Below are 24,569 nucleotides of genomic sequence, written 5' to 3'. Positions count from 1 at the left end.
CCAACAAGACACTCTGAGCACTTTTTGGATAAATGTGTGCTCCTCAGTTTTGAGAAGTCTGGTTTGAGACCATGGGTTGTAATTTATAGTTGTAAATTTATAAATTTATAAATTACATGGGTTGTAATTCATAAAATATGTGATATTTTATATTATATATAATATTTTTATTATCTGTAATTTATGAAATAATATAACAAAAATTAGCAAATAAATATATAATGTTATAAATAGAATTTAAAAGATATTGGCATGCAGACCTCAGACTATAATTTTACATTTTATTATGGAATTGTGATACATTATAGTTTATAGAATACTATGCCTTTAAAGCAAACCAAAACATGTTAAAAAAGAACACAAAATTCTTGAATGGAACACCCCAAATCAGTGAGTAATTTAAAAAGAAAATCACTTCCTTTGTAGAGAATGCAAATAAGAATACTCTGTTGTTCCTTTTTTAAATGAAAATAAATAAATATTTGTGATGCTTTTAGGTGCTGTGATGACATGAGCTTTACAAAATCCTTTCAGGAGATTGTTAATTGTGCCTTCAGAGCAGGGTTTGAATGGAATTCAATAGATTAAACACATGTCAAACCACAAAGAGAAAACAAAGTGGCCATTTAGTCAGCAGTACTCAGGTGTGCCCTCAATGAGGTAGGGATCCTTTGATGATGTGACTATACAAAATAGGTAGAAAAAAACTGTTTCTTATGTTGCAGAGTAAGGCTAATTTTGGTATTTCTTAACTACCCAAGTTGAATTGAGTCTGCATTTCCTTCCAGAGGTCTTACTTTAAACTGTGTAGAGAAAACCTCCCACATCTGGGCTGCTGTTAGCCCTTAGAAAATACAAATTTGAGCACCTAGCCCCCATATGAAGGAAATTAATGAAGTAGAACAGGAGAATCAGAAGTGATGGGGAGGTCTGGAGCCACCATGTCAGATCACCTTAGTGCAGGATGGTGGGCACGTTGTTGATGGATGTAGATTCACATTCAAGGAGTTGGGCAATAAAATTATCTGACAATAGGTATAGTCCTCATAGTCCTCCTTTTGTAACATAACAGTAAAAGTAGCAGCAGTCAAGTCTCCTACAGTGTTCTGTCTTCGCTCTCAGCTGAAAAGAGAAATAACCAGTGAGGAAACAGTTTTATTGCAATGTCAGCAAAAATACCATATTTAATGGTAAAACCAAAACAGGAATCTGACTTAAAAGAAGTGCTGTGAATGTTAGAAATAACTGATTCAAAGACACATTTGTGATTGTTTCCACATGAAGATTTTAGTATCTGATGGTTTTGTTAGAAGGATCAATTTTGATGTCTCTATACAATCAAAAAAATTTAAAAAATTAGAAAAAAGTTATACACATGGTTAGAATCTGAAATGACTGATGTTTTTAAGAGTTACCTGAGTGCCCACTGCATGCTAATGAACTCATTAAAATTATGATACAATGATTTTTCTTCTCACTGAATACAGGAATTAGCCAATCTAAAGCAAGATGAAAATGAGTCATGGGCATCAAACTAGAATTAGTCTTCACAGAAGTTTCTTGTTTGTGAGCAAATGCTAGCCACTTGAATTGTATTGAAGTATTTAGGTATTTTGCCCATCTCACATTTGAACTTTCAGACTTCTTTCTATTCACATTTGTTCACATGACCTGAGCCAGCTTTTAAAAAATGCATCAGTGATTTAAAGGAATGAGTTATGTGTTATTTTCAAAAAGTAAATGATAATCACACTGACTCTCTGTGGTCAGTCTCAGGTGAGTAGGAGGAGCTTACGTGATGGACTTGCACACGGTTAGAACAACAAGATAATTGGTGGAGCTTGGTGGCACATTTGAAAGCAAGATCTAAGGTTGCTTGTGTTTAATTCCTTGCAGGCTGTTTCCAGCTATGTAATGTTTTTCGGACCCATGAGATGGAAATTGAGCAGTGCTTGCTGGAGTCCCTCCCCCTGGGCCAGCGGCAGCGGCTGGTCAAGCGCATGCGCTGTGACCAAATCAAGGCGTACTACGAGCGGGAAAAAGCTTTCCAGAAACGGGAGGGCCACGGGAAGAAGCTGAAACATGGAAAGAATCAACGAGTTTGTTTTAACCTTGCTGATATGATACAGGATGCGATCATACGCCATGATGATAAAGAAGGTACATATTAACATTATACCATATTTTCTTTTGTACAGTAAAAGTTTCAGAGGAAAAGCTTTCTTGTTGTGCTCATCTATCTTTAAGTAAAATATAAAATACTAATCATAAAGTGATTGTGTCAATGATATATTCAGGCATATAGTGCACACGACACATTGCAACTTCTTACAGAAATGGATAAGGCATGGAGAGTAAACCTTCAGAAACCTAATGAGTTTATTTTGAGATTGATATAATCTAATATATTTCAAAACAAGTAAGCACTATGAATCTGTGATTATGCCTGGCCTCTTACATACCTACATGAGCCACAGAATTTAACACAAGTTACTTTGAAAATTAGGCTCTCATTTTTAGCCAAAATTTGGAGTAAGGGATGCTTCTGTGGGTGACATTGGCGTGTCTAGAGCAAGGAAATGGTGTTGACCCTTAGTCACACTAGATAGAAGGTCATCTTTTTGCTTGTGAAATTATGTTTATGTCCTTTTGAATTATGCAACCACACTTAAGTGATGTGTTTTTAGTTTCTTGGCATTGGGTGAATCCCTGGTGCAGCTGATAGTGCCCTGAGGAATTTGTAATTTACTCCTCAGAAGTGAACCAAACCTTGCAGTAAGAATCTCCCAACTTTTAGAAGTCCCCAGAAATCTCCATCCTGTTGTGTGGTGGGGAGGGATATAAGAAAAGAACTGATGCAATGTTGTTGTCAACTCTTTTGCAAACAGAGTTTATGTCAGTTCATTGTAATCACATTAGTGTAAAAAAGGGAGACTCTGAGACAGACACACATCATGCAAAGAACTTGGCAAGATTGTCCTAATTTTTATCAATTTGATTAGCTATGCCTTTCTTACTCACTCCTGAATATTCATTTTATTGTGCATTTGTTCCATGATTGCTTATCACTCAGGTATAGTCCTATACATTTAGATCTTTAGAAGAAATGAATCAAAAAGCTTTCTTCTAAAGTGAGTTCACAAGGCATAATTTATAACTAAATAATACATAAAATTCACAACCTTTCATTCCTCTCTCCTGCTTCTTCCTAGCAGGAATTATAAACAAAGATCTTCCTCCATGTTCCCATAGCTCCAACCTTCTTTAAAAACCAAGCGGAATACTAGGGAAGACTCTTAACATTCTATAAAATTCAGACACTTGAACTTATTTTTGATATTCACATTGAAGAAATGTAGGTGGCATTTTGCAGTGGTTGAAGAGCATCAACAGCGTTTTGTGTTACCTATACTTGGCCTTGAGCTGCACCTGAATCAGAATATAAAGTTCAGCAAGTGCTGAGACTGAATAGCCTAAGCAGAAAGGGAAGATATCTCAGGCAGAGGGAAGTAAAGTGGAGGAAAGCCAGGAATGTTGTCCTGCACTTGAAACAGATAAAACAGGTCCCCAGAAGCAAGGAGATCAAATAGCCCACAGATAACATAGTCCTGAATTTGTTGCCTGTGGTTCTTTCCCAGGACAATGAAAATGTGGGATTGTTGTCCTTAGGCAGCTCGGGGACCTGCAGGTGCCTGTCTGTTGTGGTTTTATCCAAATGTTCCCAGAGCCTGTTTGCTTTGGTGTGAAAAATGTTATATTAAGAAGTCTTATCAAAAAAAAACCCCTAAACCAGAACAACAGCAACAACAAAGTTTAAAGTCACAGACATGAGAGCTGCTTTCGTACTATTGTTGCTGAGTGGAACATACATCCGTGACTCTAGTGAATATTTCTACGTTAGAATTTCTGTTCAAATTAGACATAATTTTTTTGTAATAATATCACATCTATTTACTGTGGTTGGTCGTATTTTATGGAGCATGTAATGTAGATTCCTTTCAGGCAAAGCTGTACTGAAAGATGTGGTCTGGAAGTACAGCTACTGCCCCAAAACAGCAATGAGCTTTGAGTTCATAAGGCTCAGCTAGACAGAGCCTGGAGTAATCCCATGGAAGTAATGGGATATAGCTGAGGAAGTTGGGCTTTTGCTACAATTTGTTTCTCTTCTCTATTTAATCATAATTTGCAATACGGTCAGCAATCAACAGCATTGGGTAGGTGTAAAAGACAGCTAAGAAAGGTGTTTTGCAGTTCTATGAATGAAATGCAAAAAAAAATGTAGTATAGAAAGTGGAAAGAGAGCACGGCATGGGGATACAAGAAGTTGTCCAAGTGAAGTCCAGGGGGTCAGTTTCTCTTAAGTATCATAAATAATATAGACTGGACAGCACATTTTGACATGGTAAGTTGTAGTTCTGGTTTGATACGTGAGATAAATTGGATACCATTAATATATATATAGAAAAATGAATTTATAATGTGGCTGCTGCAGAGACATTTCGCAATTGAGTCTGGTCAGACTTTCACTCTTACAAATTCATTGTCTTTGTTATTCATGAAAAATCTTCTCCAAAATTAGTATAGGAGCTGCTATTGGGCACAAAATGCATTGCTGCTACTGCATGCTGACAGGAGTGACCACTGGTTTGCTCTAAAATTAATTTTAGAATGGGTCATGAGAAATTTTTACTAGTGACTTGCTTTGTATCAAATTTATAAATGAAATATATGCTCATTTGATTTCACAATAAGTTAAAATTAGTGAAATTATGTATCTTTTCTCTTTTTTAATAACTTTTTTTTTTTATTATTATTATTCGTAACTCTTCTTTAGTATTTTATCTGACCCTGGGAGATTGAAGGGGAATACTCCTTTGTAAGAGCTGAAATGAGGGATGTGGGACGTAGGCAGCTCTCCAAAATGCAGTTTATTACATCCAAGATGTTACAGCAGTCCAGGGTCATGGGCGACAGAGCCTGTGCCTACAGCTGTCAGCTCCAGCTAGAAGTTTAAGCTAGAAGTTGTTTTTCAGTTTTCTTGCAGTGGAAAATTCTGAGACCTTTTTTCTACTTGCAACATCTGCTGACTTGTTTGCCTGTGCTATCTTTCTGCTTGGTAAAAACATTTTCTTGTTTGAGGTGGGTTTATCCTTTGCTCTAAGTCATAAAAACCCCTTCTAAGTAACACATCCTTTTCCTCCTTGGTTATCTAGTGAGACTGGCACAGCAGTTCTTTTCCTCTATATCAAAACTTGCTTCCATCTCTATTCTTTCTTCAGATTCTACATTCAAAAATTTTTCTGCTAAGCATACGTATCTGTGAGACTTTCTTGCAACACTCCTTTCTTGCAACACTTCCTTCCCAACACTCCTTCTCTGTCTCCTCACAGCATCCTGTAGTTTCTCTGTTTTAAACAATATGTTTTTACTGCTATTGATGGGCCACATCCACCCACATTACTAGCAGTGAGCATTTTGGAAGATTCTGCCACTATTATTCTCAGTTTTGACATGTGTGGAAGCAGAAGCTGATAAATAAGTGAGTGTGCTGGTTTTTGACACTGGTTTTGTACATCTTTACTGCTGGCAAGGGAATACCTCTTGTTAATTTTCCTTTAAATGCTATATATTTTTCTTCTGTGAGATATTAAATCACTATTAAAAATGGACAGCAAAAATTTGTCTTGCTGACATCAGTCATATAAACGTACTACAAAATGGGAGAGGTGGCCAAAGAGGCTTCTGCAGCCTATTCCTTCCCATTGCAAACTAGGCATGCTTGCACCTACCTGTGAGATTACCATGTGGACTCAGATCCTTTCTAGAACACACACAAACCATACAACGGTATTTGCTGAGCCTGCACATCAGCTGAGACCCATCTACAAGTGATTAGGAAATGAACCCAGCACTCAGGAAATCAACTGAGCCAGTCTCAGTCTGAGTTTCTGCTTCAAATACAAGGTAGTCAAATCGGTCCTTAGCATTTGGACCTCTTGGGAATAAGGGGTACTCATCCTTTCTGAGGCAAAGGTGCAGTTATTGGCACTGACAGCACTGAGAAACAGTGCTTTGAAAGATGTCCTTTTTGGAACCTGAGCTGATAGATAATCTTGCTACAATGAAAACAGTAGCTGAAAGTGGACATGACAGTCCTGTACCTGAAATCTCACTCAGGGGAAACTAAAGGACTGGCTTTAGTTTCTGTCTTCTTTTGGTATATTCTGTAACCCACCTTCTCAGTCATCCTGGAGAATTGCTCAAGATGCAGGATTGTCAGAAAATCTTTGCATGTAATAAGTATCTTTTGTTGTAAAGCCTCTCAGTTGTGATGCAGTCATGATGTGTACCATAAAGTCTGCCGGGCTGGCAGGTGGTGCTGGGTCAGGGTACAAAGTGCAGAGAGCCATCAAATTCAGTCTGGAGACAAAAGAGGTACTCCTGTGAAAATCAGCATTACAAAAGAGAAATGCAGATTCCCTAAACCTATTTAAAGCCCATTTCATCCTTCTGATGAGCAATATGCTGATTCTGTGACAGCATTGTGATTCTAAATAGCAGGGTGAGTGTGTGTTAGCATAATGCTGAGTCTCTAGTAATGATTCTTTGTCCTTTTGTAGTGACTCCCTGTTTTAGTCAGTCTTCCTCAATTCTCCCAGAGCTTCTTCCTAACCCTGCGAAGTTGCAGGTGTGACTTTGCCTTCAGAGATAGAATGCTGGGATATGGTGGCTGGGGACAGCCTTACTCAACCCTTCTCTCACCAGGGCATGTCAGGAAAAGTTGATTTAAAAAGAAGATGATACCAATGATACTTTTCCTGCTGTGTTCACTGCCACGGCAGGTCTCCTGGGACTGGGTCCTAGACCCAGCTGATTGCTGAGCTGTTTCCTAGTGTAGGAAAGAAAACAGAAATCCTATCTCACTTCCTTCTTCTGATGCCAGTATCTCTAGCTGTTTGAAAAATGTAATATTATTGTGAATTTGGTAGTATCAAAATGTTTGAAAGGGTTGGAATAATCAATATATTGGAAAGGTTTAGTACCGTTAGGTATTTTAATGAGTACTGTATATTGTACCATGTTATGATAAATTTCAGTTATGTTAATTAAAAGGGTGTGTAAGTGAGCATAAAAGGGGGTACAGGTGGGGCTGGTGCTGAGCTTTAATTTACATCTGAACAACTCTGGGCTATAAAGAGGGCTCTGGGGAGGGGAAGACAAATCTATTCAGAAGAAGAATGCATCTTTAATCTAAAGTGGCAGATGAGTTGACCATTGGCTTTCATTAGGAGACTGTGTCAGAGATGTTATAATAATCCTTCCTATTAATGGAAAAAAGATAGAAATAATCTGAAACAGAAAACAGGCTGAAACTGAGCAGAAATAAACCAATTTTTTTTATTATTTCCTTGCATTGTTTCCTTGCATTTCAAATCTTCTAACCAACTTCTTATTGTTTCACTCTATTGCATTAGTCTTGGTTATGCTTTACTGTCCTTTTTCCAGTAGAAACAGCTTGGTTGGTTACATACAAGATGGTCTGTAAAACAGTGGATTGCACTGACTGTGTCTGGCAAACATCTTGGGGCAAGCTTACTGATACTCAACAATCAGTTTCAACATTGCCAGCAGTCTTTTTGAAAAGCTGGAAGAAGCAGGATGTGGGCAGTAGTGACAGGGTGGTGAGAGCATTTGGTATATTTCCATTTCCATTATGTGAAACCTGTTGTCAGGCAACAGTGTGTAACAAGGACTCTTCCTGGCAAACACTTTTATAACTAAGAAGAATGGGAACATATTCAGGTAGCCTGTCTGCTGTTGGGATTCTGACTTTCAGACTATCTTTTTAGATTTTTGATATCTCCTCTTGTCAAACTGATTTCAGGCAGCTTTTCTGATTTTTACGAGTTGCATGCTCAGGGATGCATGGTGAGAAAGCAAGGCTCTGAGCATGGCAAAACCTGGTTTTTAAAATTCATCAAAGCCTTGGATGAGGATTGCAGTTTTGTGTGCTAGGAGTTCAGAAGAATCTTTGCTACTAGAAGAGACTGAAAGATAAAAAATATGTTTACTAAAGATAGAAAATTTTAGTAATAGAAGATTTTTACAGAAATACAAAGTAATAAAACACATTATTATGCTTAATGTTTGGGAAATAGGTGAAAAAAGGATGTAACATTTAATCTCTCAGGTTAGGTCCTTATGATTAAGGCAGAGTTTCCTTAAATTAGGCAAAAAGAACTCCATCATGAGTTTAAAATAAAGGTGACTCTGGAAAAGAAAGGATCTCTGTGTGAAAGTGCAGATTAATCTTCTGTGCTATCACAGATTACCATAATCCACTCTTATTTTCTCCCACCTTTAAAAATCCTCCTGCCTTGTTTCTTATGATTAATATTTAATATCACCTTCTTTCATTCCATTCTCCTCCCAAAGGTACTTTATTAGCATTTCTTTTGTATATTGGATGTTGTAGCTATAGCCTTCTGAAGAGGCAGGGCAAAAATCATAGTGAATTATAATAAATAATAATAAATGAGGAAAATTAATTGCATGGGATATTTATATTATATCTATCTGTATATAGATATAGATAGATATAGATATAGATGATATAGATATGCACACACTTTTTATACATGTATTATACCAAAGGCATAAAGGCCAGAAATATATAAACACAGCTGGCAAATCAGAATTTTATTGTGCAATCTGAATAACTTTCCCCATTTTTCCATGTGCTCTTGATTTTACATTCCCTTTTGGGGGACCTCACTTTTACCAGTTATTCCAGCTGTGAGAAGGATAAAATGACAAATAGCTGTAGTGTGTTTAACATGCACAGGTAACCTTCATGACAAAAGAAAGCTCCCAGATTAAAATAAATAAATAAATAAATAAATTAAGCCTTGGGTCAAAACCTGAATTAATAGGAAATGAGACAAATAACATAAGTTAATAAGGTCTTGCATAGTCATAAAGAGGGAACCTCCCCAAAAAATCAGTTTGATGTAATTTCAGTTTGACGAAATTAAAACTCTGAATAATCAAGAACATCCAGAACAGAACTAAAATGTATTGCATATTCTGTATTACTTTATTTTAGCATGCTCAGTCCTTTTTAAAATTTAAATCAAGGATTTCTCAGATTTTATAGTGCTTTGTTTCAGATTATTCTGACATTTTTAATATATTTTAATTTCAGATTACTATTTACTCTCACTCTAAACTTAATTAAAGCCTTTTTTTTATCTTTCCAGGGAAGGAAATGGATTTCATTATGCATGTAATAATAGGGAGACTTCCCCACTCAGAGCTATTTTGGATTTTTCAGTGTTTCCCTTGAGTCAGAGTAGGAAAATGTACATTAGACAGTAATCTAAAACTATTTACAAATGTTGATTTGCTGGGAACAATTGTAGAATAAATCACAACACACATGTATGATAATTTATACAATTTAATATTTATTGTCCAATCCCTAAGAGACATGAGCACTAGACACTGAATAGCAGAGTCAAGAGTCTAATCAGAGCACATGAAATTAATGAAGTACACAGAAATGGTGTGAATTGGGGCTTTTGGAAAGAAGGAAGAGTATATACTGTAAATGAATGCTTTCACAAGACAAATTCATGCATTCTGGAGTGGGAACCATGTCTGTAACTGTGGATGACACTAATGACTGTCTTACATGCTGCTGCTGATTGATCTGTCCTCTGTATAGGAAAATGAAGCACCAATCAACCATCTCAATCCACCCATTGATGAAGAAGCTTTTCCAAAGGCCCAGAAGGTAGAGACATTTCAAACCAGGGCAAGGCTTCAACCCTATAGATTCAGCATGGTTGCTAACTTTCTTTGGCTCCATGTGTGCTGAATTCAGCAACACAGGGTGTTTTTTCTGCAGGAAAACATAAAGCCTTTAGTTATTGGGTAACAGATGTTTAGTAATTAAAGCAGGCCATTTCAAAAGCAATCATAAAATCACAGGGAGATGAAATTTGAATACATCTGAATTCCTGTAGGATTCCATATGTGCTTTTTGTCCGTGTGTTTACATTTTTAGTAATTTAGTGAAGCTGAGAACTGCATATTAAATGATTTGGTGCTGATAAAAATATGTATGATTGCTAATATACAACACTTATTTAATTGGAAAAGGTAAGACTCCCCAAAAAATATATGACACGTCAAAAAGTGAAGAATAGACTTGAGGGTGTAGATTTAATCTATCATTTGGTTCTCTGTGTGGACTGTCTAACCACAGGAGTGCTTCTGCTCCATGACTACTTTTCTCTTATCTGTGACATTTTCCTGGCTTGTTTCAGCTGCAGTTTTTGTCTCTGCACATGCCCAGAGTTACCCTGGTTTGAGCAGCTATCCTCTGCCTGTACCAAGTGGGGAAATAAAGAAAAATCATCCATTTTGGGTTGCCTTCAGTAGAGAGATTTACACCGAGTGTAATTTATCTGTCTTTTGATCAAATGGATTTATGATGCCCTCCTTCTCTCCATAAAAACTGAGCTTGGAGCTGTGAGCCACCCATTTTTGTTTGCCCGCAGGTTTTACCTGTGGGTTGCTTTGAGAGCCATTTTTTGTCTCTGCATTTCTCTGTCCCACTGACTCTTCTGTGCCTGCTGTCCACACACCTCAAGTATCTCAAGCAGTGTCCAGCCTAGCATGACTTTCTCCTGGAGAAGGACCTGGGAGGCAAACTGGATCTAGCTGGTCTTGCTTACATTACAGTAAACTGTAGAAAGTTGAATAAATAGTAAAATGTTGTACAGAAATCTCAATGCTATCACTATGGCTGCTACTAACTGTGTTTTGAAAACAGGAGTATATTCTGGGCTATTTGCAGTCCTGTTCCACATGCTTAAGCTCTGAATAAATAAAAATTGAGATATGTGTTTGAACTTTGTGATTCCCTTCTGATGGTTTTTGATGTCTATAAATTCACTCTGAAGGATTTGTTGAAAAGCATGCCTTTTTCTTAATGATATAGGGAGTTTCTAGAAACTCAGCTTTCAGATTTTTCTTTGAATCACAGATTTCTAAAATGTAGGCACTGAGTTGCTCGTTTTCTATGCCGGTAAGTCCGTTCTTGAACTTTGACCCTACATACCCAAACAAAACTACATTTGATTAACTAGAATCATAAATTTTGCTTCAATTGCAAGCATAAAACATATTTATGAGAGAAACTTTGTAAAAACACACATTTTTCCTATTTTTTAAAATATTTACTTCTGAACACACTTTCAAAATTCTCAAATATTTATTTTGGTGGACTATGATATGAAGATTTTCTGCAGTTAGAGATGTCAGTATGTATATTATTCATGACTTCTAGCCAGACTTATTAGAAGAGTAGAAGAGAAGTTGTGGGCTGTTTAATAGGGAAAGCAAATGCCACACACACAAGCAGTGAAAAATAAAGAATTAATTCAGTGCTTCCCATGTACAGGCAGGTTTTCAGCCATCTCCAGGACAGCAAGTTCTCATCACTTCTTCCCCTGTTTTTATTTACTGAGTATTATGTCCTATGGTCTGAGATACCCCTTTGGTCAGTTGGGGTCACCTGTCTTGGCTGTGTCTCCTCCCAACCTCCCATGCACCAAAAACTCCCTCCCCAGCATGGTTGTACGAGAAGCAGAACAGGCCTTGGCTCTGTGCAAGCCCTGCTCAGCAATAACAAAAACATCTCTATGTTATTGACCCTGTGTTCTGCACAAATCCAAAACATGGCCCCCAACCAGCCACTGTGAAGGAAATTATCTCTGCCCCAGCTGAAACCAGCACAGCATGCTCCAGCATTCAAGTATGAAGTATGAAGAAGCACAGGACTAATCACTCACAAATCCTCTGTCATGCCAATAAAGGTTCGTTAAGCCATTAGCAACCTACAAATTGGCACCTGGCAGTTCTTCCTATTCCTTTGAAAGAGGATCCACAGTGGGATGCAAGACTCTAAATTGGCAGCAATCAGAAGCCTATTCTCTCTGTGGAAGATGCCATCCACCGAGTAGCAGGTACTGCTGACATTCTCTGGTTATTGTTAGAAGTCACTGATTTAAAAAAAAAAATAAAATGGCTGTATTCCTAGTATATTCTTATGAAATTGAAAGAGAACAAGAATAGAGTATTGTCTGGGCAATTTGCTTTTGATTTAATCTCCAGTGTAATTATTGTGCTTCATATTGATTTCCAATAATATTTCAGTACAAAGGGAAAACTTTTCTATATCTATCTTTCACTATCACTTTGAAATGCTTTCATTTCAATCACAAATTGCACTATGATAGAAATTAAGATGGGAAACTACAGAAATCAGTAGAGAAAAACCTTTTCTGTTGGTTTTTTTTTTTTCATTTTGATGAGCAAATGTTTATAGCAATAATACAGATCTTTACAAAAATGAACTTAAATAAGTCTTTAAAAATATTTTAAATTTTTTAATTCAACTTCAGTAGCATTTTACTATCAGGACATATTCAAATTGCTACACTGGAGCAGAAAATAAAATAAAATTGAATATTTAAGCATAAGACTGGGAAATGACATTATTCTGATATCTTGCAACACGCAGACTTTATTTTATGACTATCAAATTAGTTGCCAGTTTGAGAAGAACATTTCTTCAAAATTTCTAAAAAGGGGAGTTTGTTTGGAGGTTTTGTGGAGTGGGATAACTATGTGGAGTATCTTTCTCTAGAACCATTGAAGGCATAACTAAATGAACATAACCAGAGCCACTAAATGCAGCAAGTAACTTTTTTTTTTAATTGCTAAATTTTTTAGGGCTTTTTTGTTATGCTGCTCTTTTTTTACAAGAGCATGTGCCAAATTTTTCACCTGTGACTGGGCAACCCTGATTGTAAGTATAGACTGGGGAGTGAGAGGCTGCAGAGCAGTGCTGCAGAAAGGGACCTGGGGGTCCTGGTCAATGGCAAATGGATCATGAGCCAGCAGTGCCCTGGCAGCCAGGAGGCAACCCTGTCTTGGGGGGCATCAGGGACAGCATGGCCAGCTGGGCAAGAGAGGGCATTGTCCTGCTCTGCTCTGAGCTGGGGTGGCCTCACCTCGAGTGCTGGGGCAGTTTTGGGTGCCACAACAAAAGAAAGACATTGAACCATTAGAGAGTGTTCAAAGGAAGCCACAAAGATGGTGAGGGGCCTTGAGGGGAAGCCACGTGAGGAGCAGTTGAGGTCACTTGGTCTGTTCAGCCTGGAGGAGGCTGAAGACAGACCTCATTGCAGTTACAGCTTCCTTGGGAGGGGAAGAGAAGGGGCAGACACTGATCTCTTCTCTGTGGTGGTCAATGACAGGATCCAAGGAACTGGCCTGAAGTGTTGTCAGGCAAGGTTTAGATTGGATATCAAGAAAAGATTTTTCACCCAAAGAGTGTTTGGGCACTGGAACAGTTTCCCCAGGGCAGTGGTCACAGCACCAGCCTGTCATATTTCAAGGAGCATTTGAACATGGTGGGATTCTTGGGATGTCCTCTGCAAGGCCAGGAGTTGGACTCCATGATCCTTATGGGCCCTTTCCAACTCAGCATATTCTATGATTCTTTCATTCTGTCTGAATCGTAGTACCTTTCCCAGTAAAATCACAACTATGTCTGAGAACAAAAAAGATTTATTTCTATAGTGCCTAGTGGTTTCTCTTTCTTCCTTCCTTTTCTTCCAAATTCAAAACATAAAATACATATACTGCCTATTTTTTCAGTCATCTTTTTGTTCTCTGAGGCATGAGTTGGAGGATTCTTCTCAGTGCACTGAGATATTATCTTAATTATTTAGACTGAGGTCTGCAAGGCTTTTTAGCTGTTAGAATCTTTTGCACTTTGAATTGACAGTGAACAAACTATAGCTGTGATAGAAATTAGTAGAAAGCTTATATGGTGTAATGTATGGAAAACTGATTCTTCTTCATTACTGTTAATTGCAGCATTTATAGTAATAGGCTGCAACAGTGGTGAAATTGAAGGTTTCAAGAACATAGTCAATAAATCTAAGGGAATGGCTAATTTAGGTTGTGTTTCTGTTTGAATTGCATCCAAGGATGGAGGTGTAAATGTGAGTAGTTAAGGTGAAATTCACAATATTTCTAAATGTCCTCCTTTGAATGAGCATATGCATATGCAAAAAGGTTCAATGTTTTAAGCATATGCAAAAGGTTCAAGGTAGAATTCAGTCAGCCTGGAACCACATACTGCCTTCTTACTATGTTTCTTTCTCTATTACAATGCAGTGTAAAGGTGACCTTGAAGCAGCAGAGATTTTACAGGACAATGAGATGGTTAGAGGAGGTAATTTCTCACACCATGCACTTTTTAGGGTTTTGATTACATTTGGGCACAACAGACAAATGTGACAGCTGTAGCAGTAAATTCATGAGTTAGGGTTGGTAGTCCAAATTTTAGCAATCACAACCACTGCTGACATAAAATGGTAGTTTTTTCCAGACATCCATATTTATCCATTGACAGTACAGAAAATATGCCTTGAAGTGCTCTTAAAGCTGGAAGTACCTGTGTGAAATTTGAACTGCTGCTTTGTTTCTTAGTCTACTAAAAAGACATATAAGAGAGTACCACTATCCTTTTAATAATGGCCATTTGAACTTCACTGGCTTCTCAGTTCCTGTACAGGGTGAACATTACATTTCTTTTTCTTTCAAGCTTCTCCATAAAAATCCTGTGGATCACATATTTAGAATTATACAAGTTGAACAGAACAGGATAAATGTAAAGTCTAAATATATGTAGTTCTACTGATGCTTCTGGATTAGTCCTTACACCTTTTTTCTTAACTTAGGCACTTCCAATGTGGAGTTCTCTCTGGCTTCTCCTTGATTTACCAGATTTATGTACCAGCTACCTGTCAGATGTATTGTTTGAGCAAATGAGAGCACATGACGTTGGGTATCACTGGGGAAGTTTGAGCCACTGTAGCTCATCACTGCATCCCAAACCTACCATGTGGCTTTATATGAATGTGGATTCATTGGTATGACTAAGAAGTGAGAGCTCCTCTTCTGACTTTGCGGAGGAATAAGACAACTCAGGTATTGAACTAAGGCAGCTCTTATTGTTGTAGTGCAAGAACACACTAAGCAAAGCAGAAAAATTCCTATGGAGAGCAACTGATAATTCTGCTTCAAAGCCAAATTAAACCATCAGCTTTAATGTCAGACTTTTACTTTCCACAAACTATAAAAAAGAGGTGATTATACCAAGTACTGTGTGAGTGTAATTTTCTCCTCTCCATGCTGGCCTATAACTCCAGTTCACACTGTGGGAATCCATACCTGTAAAAAATTAAGTAAAACATAAATAAAGCAAAATTTGCTTTGTGTTGGTTGTTCCAGCTTTGGAATAATAATTTTGCAATTCTAGTGGCTGACTGGTATCAGAGAAGAGGAAGTAGAGGGTCTGTCATGCACCACCTCTTATGTTCCCCAGATCCTCAAATGCTTCACTGGTAACCCCGTGTAGGTTCACCTTACATAAGATTGGCATGTAGGTTTAGCTGTCTGTAAGCTTGGTGATGTTGAATGCAGAATGGTTTGTGCTCCGAGTTTGCCTCTTTGGTTGCAGATTTCTTTAGGATGAACTGTTGTAAATCTGTCATTTCAGTCCCCTGTGTCTCGGTGTGGTTTTTGCATTTCATACTGAACTTTGAAATCAAGTGAAGCCTATATCACTGCAATCTTCAGCTGCCCAAGTCTGGCAGCCTTATCTCAAAGCAGATACATGGAGATGTTTTCCTTTGCTTATTCTGGGGTGGTTTAAGTGTCAGCCGCAGTTTTCAAGTTTGATAGCTCTTTCCTTCCGTGCTGGCTTTATACACATGATCTGTTGTTCTTGGGGTGATAATGTATTCATTGCTTATTTTTCAACTGTTTTTTGTTGTTGGCATATTGGTAGTGGTGGTTGTTGCTGTTACTGGTGTGGGAAAATGAAGGTGTTAGCCAGAATGCACGGGAGTTGGAAGCCTCCAGAAACAGCTGTAGGATGTGAGGGAGTGGAAGCAGGATGACTTCCAGCAAGGAGGCTGTGCTTGTGCAGTCAGAGCAGCCCTGACTGGAAGATATTATGTCTCCTGTCTGGACTTGTCTGTGGGCAATTTGCTCTCCTTGTTGGACCTCCAGGCCCCCCATCAGTTATCAGGGAGACTAATAATGATTCCAGAATGTATTAAAACAAATTTAGTTAAAACATGGTCTTTAGTCCCTTAGTGAACATTTAACAGTTGTCTTTTGCTTGCACCTTTGTTGTACTCACTGCTGACAGAATACTTCTAGACTGCACAAAGAATACACAGCAGGCAAGTGTTTGGGTCCCCTTGTCAGAAATGAACAAGGACTAAAAGCATTGTTGTGTTATATTTTGAAATGTTACAAGTTTGCCCTTTGCTAAGTGTGAAAGAATTCCTTGCAGATTGGGTGTTTGGAAGACAAAACATAAGAGAAGTTCTAGCTATAACTATCAGACCCTTCATACCATGGAAAGAGGTGACAAATTAGAAAAGACTGAAGAAGACTTGGACATCAGCGGGTATATCAGCTTGAAATACCTTTAGTGAAAATACAATTAATTTCAAGAATGCAGGAATCCAGCCAAATCAAATTCTGAAAAACAAGTAATGAGAGATGAAATCATCTTTGAGCTAGGTGCACAGGCATAGTTATTTTCTTTGAAGACTTCTGGCACAAGTCTTTCATGTAACCAATATGTAAAAATGTACATATCTGTTATATGTAGTGCACAAGTTAAGAGAAGGACTTGGTAACCATCATGTTGCAACCAATTCAGTAAGTGCTGAATAGAACTGTAAGGTAATACTTGATGAGTTTATCCAAACCGAAGCATTTGTGCAGCCTGTATGCTTTTTATGTTCATGTTTATATGGGAGACTCATGACAGGACCCCATATGCTGCTTTCCTGCAGTGATCATGACCGAACAGTACAGAAAATCTCTCCAGATCTCTTGTACCAATTTCTCAGTCACAAATTCTTAGCAGAGTAGGAGAGGCTTCACACTGCCTCTCCAGAAGCTCAGTTTTCTGGATCTGGTGATTCCATCTCTGAGTTGACAAAGAACGCAAATCCTATTCCATCACCTCCAATAGGAGGTGTCATTCTGTCCATATGTGCAAGGAGTCATAAGTCTTTGCAAACCTCATGAATTGTGTTAGGAAGAGACAAAGAAATTTGAGAGGCAAGGGTGTGCATTGTGAAGAAGAAAATAACCATTAAGAAGTTTAATACGTTATTCTCCATTGGTTTTGGCAAACTGTAAAAGACTGTGACTAAATGCTGATGTTGTTGAAAAATGTGTGACATGAACACACCAAAATCCAATTGCTCTATGTCTATCTTAAAACTCTGTAAAAGTGAAGAGGGGAATGATTTCATTTTTGCGTGGCGTTTCTCCATTGCTCTTCACATCTCTTGACCACCTCTGAGATGTCTGCCAGAGGATGCTGGTATCAGTAGTTTGAAGTGTGTTGATAGTTCAGGGTTTACCATACAGCAGGATATGTCTCAACCAGAAAGTGTTTCACAGCACACCAGTTTTAATGCTGTAAAATGACATATATAGATAAATAGGATTTTAGTCAGAAAAACTTAGTTATGTGGACTTTCAAAGTGCCAAGGTAAAAGAGCAGAGACTTGACTCTGCTCCATGAAACCTATGGAAGTGTGGAAGGGACTTGAAATCCTTCTGGAGGTGACAGTTTGTTCAAAATTAATTAAATACAGGTAAATGCTGTAAGGGCACTGTGAGAGCCAGCTGCTCCCAGCTGCTGTGTGGGCCACTGGGAGCATGGGAGCCACCCTAGGGCAGCTGGACAGGGTCTGGCAGCTGGGGCCTGCCCCACTGCCCTAGCTGGATGTTATGTCAATGTTGTATTTTACTAATTCAGAAAATGTCATTCATGATTTTATGATGCTGTTCCTACCACCATTTTTACTGCAGGCTCTTTGTATCAGATTTAGCAATTGTGTGGCTGCAGAGTGAATCAGTTCAGCAAACTGATCCAAAATAAAGTGCATCACCCCCTAGAATCAACAGCTAAATGCTGTGTCACCTCTCTGAACCAATTCACCTTCCTGGTGCCCAGCTGATGGGGCTGATGCAGAGAAAGAAAGGAAATATTCAGATGTCTTGGAAACACTGACTTGATTTTAATGGCTCCCTAAGGACATTTCTAATACCAAATGACACTTAAAAAGTGTGTTTCTAACACAGTTTGAAACTAAGCTAAAATTGAGGCTGCCATAGGCTGCTCTCCTTTCTTTCTGGCTCTGCTTCTGTCCCATCCTTTTGTCCTCCCATCTTTATGCTCATTTTGGAATGAGGCAGGGAGATGAACCATCTGGAAACTGCCTTTCATAAGGCTGGTATTCAGCTGTTTTAACTCTCCATCCCAGCAGCATGACATGTGGCACTGCTATGCAAAGATCAGGGCAGGAGTGTGTGAATTAATGCATGAGCAAGAGAGAAGCAGCTCTGGTTTTGACAATGCAAACTATCACAGATGACTCACTGTCAAAGGTGGTGCCTGAGCCACAGATGTCAAGTGGTGAGATTGACATCTGTATTCAGCTGTATTCCTGGAGCTACACATTTTCTTCATAGTTTTGGTCACTCATATGCCACACACACAACTATTCTGGATAAATGCAAGACTCAGTAATGCCCCTAGTTTGTTCTATAATGCCTGGTTTAAGTTTGCTTTCTTGTGCACTGCACACCCTGGGAATTCCAGGAGACACACGGGATCTAACAGCCAGTGGTCCACAGCTGGTAATTAGTACCATTTAGCAGCTGCTGAGCAGGATAGTAGTCTGTTATCCTTGAAGATCTCCAATACAAATCCTAATGAGTTGCTTACAAGGCTTCTAAGCCAGCTGGCATAAACTTGCTCTGCATGTTGTGGGAGTTAAAGAGGGACTGACTTTTGCTTCATAAGGAATATAAGTCAGCAGTAATCTGATTTATGCCAATTAAGTAGCGTTGGCATAGGACCAACATAAATGTTGGTGAAACAGAGGGGGTGTACAGTCTGTTCAGATGAAAATTTGTATTGTATGCAAATTCTGTAACCATTACAACTAAGGAAAAGCATGGGTATGACAATGGTTTTCAAATTAAGGTACTGACCACAGAATGATTTATTTTGCTGATGCGTGTTTTAGTGTTTCTCATTTAATGACTACAGAACTGGAAATTTGCAAATTCTGAAATAAATTTAACTTTTTTAGTGAAATGCTGTAAAACCTGAGGTTTTTACTGAATTCTACAAACATTTGAATGTACAAGCAGGCATTTCTGTAGCTGAAAAGTTGGCCTAAAAATTATACCGGTAGTTTAAAGAGCTTTCAAACATATCTCTAAGGAACCTAGTGGGTTGTGAGCTTTTGCAGTACTTGACTGTAGCCTGATGATATAGTTCTTGTTGGTTTTAGTCACTTTTGTCAGGAACTTCAGGAGAATCCATACATGGGGGACAGATAAAATATGTGTAAAAAATGAAATGCAGTCAGCTCTTCTTTGCCATTTATGGGTGGAGACTGCTTTCTTGTGACTTCATTGGAGGTCAGGTGTTGCCATGCCACACCCCCTAAGCCCCAAGCTTTTCCATTCCCCACTGCCCCATGCAAGGGGCACATGTGCACACCTTGTTTTTACCTGTCCTGGACAGCCCTGGCTGTCTGATGGCAACAATACAGGGGGAAAAAGTGAGCTGTGGGGAGAACAGAGGACATCTAAACTACAATAACACAGCTATACATCACTAAAGCTTTTCTTAATATTCCCACAATAACCATTCCTTAATTGCGGGAGCCGATCATCTCATTATCCATCTGTAACAGCCTCCAGCAGGACAGTGCATGGCAGGAAGCTGTTAGGGCTGGAGAATGCCTGAGCGGGGACACACCCCAGCTGATGGCACAAGGCCTGGTGGGAAAGTGGCACGAGACTGGGCACAAAAATGGGACTTGTCACATGCTTACCTGTGCTGCTGGAAGTTCTCTCCCACACTGAGTGATCAAGCCCCTCAGCTGTTCCCAGGGCTGAGGTCTGACTGATTTCTCCACAAAGAGAGTATGGGAAAGAACTACCACGTATTTTGATCTTCCAGCATTAAGGCTGGGAGAGATGCTGAGGGGGGCTGTAGGACTACCTAGGTCAGTCTCTTTCATTGGTGGCTTGGTTTGTTTATTTTAAAGTTAATTTTGTGTCCAATGGAGCACAGAAATCACCCTGACATTTCACATCATGCTTTTAATTTCAGAAGAGAATCAATGAGCCATTTGCTTTGGGTCATGGTATTATGATTCTTAGTAACCTGAAAAAAAAATTATAAACTGTGGGAACTCTGATAGGGAGGATGGAAATGTCAGCCCTGTTCTTAGCAGTGGGCATTATAGCTTGGATATGCAAGGCTAGTACTCTCAAACTCAACCAGTATGGACAGAGTAATTTCCCTCTCTTCATTTCTGAAGTCTGTGAATGGCACTCTTATCTGTCCAAATGTGCATGTTTTGTTTATGGTTTGCTGCCTTTAATCTTTGTGTGGCAAAAATGGGAATTTATTTCCAAGAGTTTCCTGAAATTAGGGAGATCTGAGCAAGTCTGACAGATGTTGCCAATGAACTCTGGAAATATTTCATGTGAAAAGCAGTAGGATTGCAAATCATTTGTTTGCAAGGCTCATTAAGGGCATGACTGCTCTGAATAAGCACTGTCAACTGATGAGCTTGCTCTGAAGGAAAGCCTGAGACATTGCACTAGTGATAGTGATAGCAAATTTCTTTGTTAGGTAAACAAGACATCTTAAAAGAATTATTAAATTACCAGAATTGGTACTTGCATTTAAAAATTTTATTTTTAACTACTCATAGCAAAGGCATGAGGTAAATATTTTTTCTACTACATTAACCAAACATTTATGACATCTTGCATGATTTCATTTGGTGCTATGATTAAGAAATTACCAGAGACTAGCATTCATCTGTTCTCACATGTAGCTGAATTGTGTAGCAGGTTTCTCATGAACACCTTTGGTACAAGCTGAAAAGTATGGAGTGACTGCTGAGGAATGAGAAAAGAGAACTAAAGAGATATGACTGTGGGGAGGATTCTAAGTGATTAATCTGTACAGAGTTTAAGATACCAGCTGTGGACCAAATATCTGACTGAAATAACAGGAAAAACATGACTCTTAACTGGTGGAAGTGGAAGGAATGTAAGGATGCTATTACACATCTTTCAGTATCACTTCTGTTGTGATTCAGTTCATGGTCAGTTTATGCCCAAACTTCTCTCAGCTGTTGGTGGAAAGTGGTGGCTACACCATTCTCCCTATTCATACCCATTTCCCAGTGCCACATTCCCTGATCCTTGGTCTAGTTGAGAAACTAATCTTTTCTGTGTGCCAAGAGACAAAAACGTGCAGCCTGGGGTAGGAGGAGAATGTGACAATCCATTCCAGAATCAGCAGCATTTTAGCTATGCTTCTGCAGCAGTAAGTCATATTTATGCACATCATGAACAAGTAAAGCCTTCCAGCTGGAGTTATTCCTGCTCAGCTAAAGAGAACAAAAATAGATGTTAGTAGAAACAAAGTCCACACTTGGTGGTTGCTATTCCCCAGAGGAACAGTTAATAGGAGCATACACTGGTATTCTATATACAGTACAGTAGATGACCAAATATTGGGGTTTACATGTTAGGTGCCTTTATTTTTCTCTGTTCTGTTACTACTAAAACTGAGTTTGCTGTGAATGCAACATTTCCCAGCGCCTAAGTTTGTGTTGTCATCAGTAGCAGATCCCTGGTGAGATAGTGATAGCCCTGGGCCCTCTGAATTCACCTTTCAGGCTCTGAAATACTCATCTGTGACTTCAGATCAGTATTCCTTTCGTCTGCAGCAGACATAAAGTTACAGATAGCTCTTTATGCCAGCATAGCTGGATTATAACCACAGTGCAATGTAAATGCTTGTTGCTACCATGTATATAAAAAATCCTTTATTCATTATGCCCCACAGTTAGAGAAAAGGTAAACAAAACTGTGTTAGGCAACTGTCACATTGTCATCAGCCAGTTGCTATAACAACTAAAAGCTCAAAGCAAGCCAAACTCAAAAAAAGGAAAGCCTTACAGCCCTAGTTCCACAGGCAAAGTTAGTACAAGACCTGTACCTGGTAACAGGCACAGCAGTAATGACTGTACTGCATTGTAAGGCTCTATTATAAGTCATAATCTAGTCAATAAAATCAATGGAAAATGAAAATGTATTCAGCTCTCTGGAACAATTTTGTGAAAATTACAACATCAAGGATACATAAAAAAGCTCCATTGATTATTACCTTTCTTTTCTGGTGAGACTTCAATGCATCCAATGCTTTTAAAACACCTTTATTAGATATGAAATTAGGTATGAAATTCTGTTCTAAGTTGTAAATCTATGTCTCAATTCTAAAAGATATCAAAGAATGGATAGACCTGTTTTTGCACACATAGGAAGGGCTTCAGAGCTTGCTGAAAGTTTTTAACTCTGGGGTTGATTTTTTTTTTTTCAGGTAAATGTCAGCTTCCTGCTTTTAAGCCAGTTTTTAGTCTCATCTTTCCTGTAAACTTTCCTTACATGAAAGATTGCAAGTAAAGCAAGTTTTAAAACCAAGTCTTGTGGAAGCTTCCTTAAAATTGCATTAATGAAGAGATATTTAGCATTTCTTGAATAGAGCTTTGTATTACTTTCTGTCCTCATTAGGGCATTAAATCCCAAACTACTAGCAGTAGCTAGTATATTTAGTATCTAACTACTTCTAGGTAGTAGTTCTATCAAACAGACAATATGAACAAGTGAAGTCTTAAGTAAATGAACTAAGTGAGTTGTCTAGTAGGAAGGGGGATTTGTTTCTGTGATCTTCTTTTCTTGATTTTCTTTTTTAATGATGTTTTGCAAAGGGGATAAATTCAAGGAAAGAATTTTTTTAAATTTTTTTTTCAAATACAGAGGCATGTAGCACATAATCCTGATTCAGGACACAGACTTTTGCCCAGTTGAAGGGAGAGTTTGCATATCTTGCCCTGCTAGTCTGTGTGATGGGAATTTCCTGAAGAACTGATCAAGCTGTGTGCAATAATGAGGAAAAAGGCACAAAACCCAAAAAAAAGAAAAAAACGCTACTGATCTTTTATCCACATTCTCTAATGTTTTTGTATGTGACTCAGTAATTTGTTTATGGTCACAATTATTTAATATTCTACTTGAAGATCAGAGTTAATATATTGATTCTTTATGTTGTAATCTTGGTCTGGTAATGTTGTAATCTTATGCTGGTAGAAAAAAATCAAGGCAAACCAATTAATTCTAATGGATTTCCAGCTCAGATCTAGAAGTGGTCTGATGTTCTTTTGGTTTCAACTGCAAGGAGTTGCAAAATGGATCTGGAAAGGCATTACTTTGTTTTGCAGAGCTTTTCTATAAGAACCAAGTCTTTGGGGGTTGGGGGAGGAAGATATCAAAAAAATTGCCCATATTTTTTATACCTGAGTAGCTAGAGTTTCTTTCTGTCTCTTGGTTACTATTTTAGGCTCCAGATGAAGTTCTTGTGTAATAGAAATGCAGTTTCCCAACCCACTGACCTTTCCATGGGTCCTCCTTCTGCCAAAAGACTCCATCCTCTGTCTCTGCATAGAAGGACCTATCCTAAAGCCTCTTTTGATGATCCCAAGGCTCAAAATGATGGAGTTCATCTCAGTGACCCAACAAAAAATTCCACATTTGATTTTTGCTGCTGTTATTTAGCCAGAGGTAAAGGTGTGTAAGTCCCTTAGTGAGTGGGGGAAGGGAACAGACTCCTTTGGTTAATGCCTTACCTGTCTTATCCCATCTGGCAGAAACACAGGCTGAGGATGCTGTTTCTTATCAGTCCTAGCCAATATAAGACTTCTGGCACTAACCCACAGTATGCTTGCTCTGCCACTACATGATGTGTGATTTTTTTTTTCCCTGGAAAACAGGGGATGGAGGAAAGGGAACACTTTGGAGTGTTAGTTTCTTCAGGTGAAATCCTGATGAGATTGGGAGAATTAAATTCTTTTCAGAGCCTTAAGAAATATTCTGTTATATGGAAATAATGTTTTTTGCCCTACTAAAGAAATGGCAAAACATAGGAACATTGGAAATATTAACCCTTGAGGAAGATGTAGTTGCATGCCTTTTTAAGGAAGGAGGATTTGTAAGTCTTTACTCACTTTAAACCTGAGGTAGAGAGAGCATCTCCATATTTGGTTAGAAATTTAGGTATTAAAAAAAGAAAGACTCTTAGTTCTGAGCCTCTTTTTTTAATGGTCTCTCTGGATGAGGACAAGTGTGTGCTTCAGTATGAGATTTTTGGATCTGAGAGAGCAGGAAGGAATGGCTCACTTTTTATTGTTCATCTGCTTTAAATGTACAGTGAATATGGAGTTTCAATTCATCCTTGGGAGAAAGAAAACAGATACAGAAAATGTTTAGAGAGGAAAGAGACTATT

General features: G+C 38.4%; 1 protein-coding gene across 1 annotated transcript in view; it reads left to right on the top strand.

Annotated features, from left to right (window-relative positions):
* The first annotated feature begins 1,904 nt into the window (after positions 1–1,904).
* The window catches only part of MYO16 (myosin XVI), a 259,909-nt gene continuing 237,244 nt past the window's right edge, over positions 1,905–24,569 (top strand). The window contains exon 1 of the mRNA XM_059839709.1: positions 1,905–2,160. Within this exon, the coding sequence (XP_059695692.1) occupies positions 1,935–2,160 (226 nt within the window). The 5' untranslated portion in view covers positions 1,905–1,934. The remainder of the gene's footprint in view (positions 2,161–24,569) is intronic.

Source organism: Haemorhous mexicanus, chromosome 2 (genome assembly GCF_027477595.1).
Source record: "Haemorhous mexicanus isolate bHaeMex1 chromosome 2, bHaeMex1.pri, whole genome shotgun sequence".
In the NCBI taxonomy this organism is placed as follows: Eukaryota; Metazoa; Chordata; class Aves; order Passeriformes; family Fringillidae; genus Haemorhous; species Haemorhous mexicanus.
The sequence above is the reverse complement of the archived record's forward strand: the minus strand, read 5'-3'. Positions and strand labels throughout refer to the sequence as shown.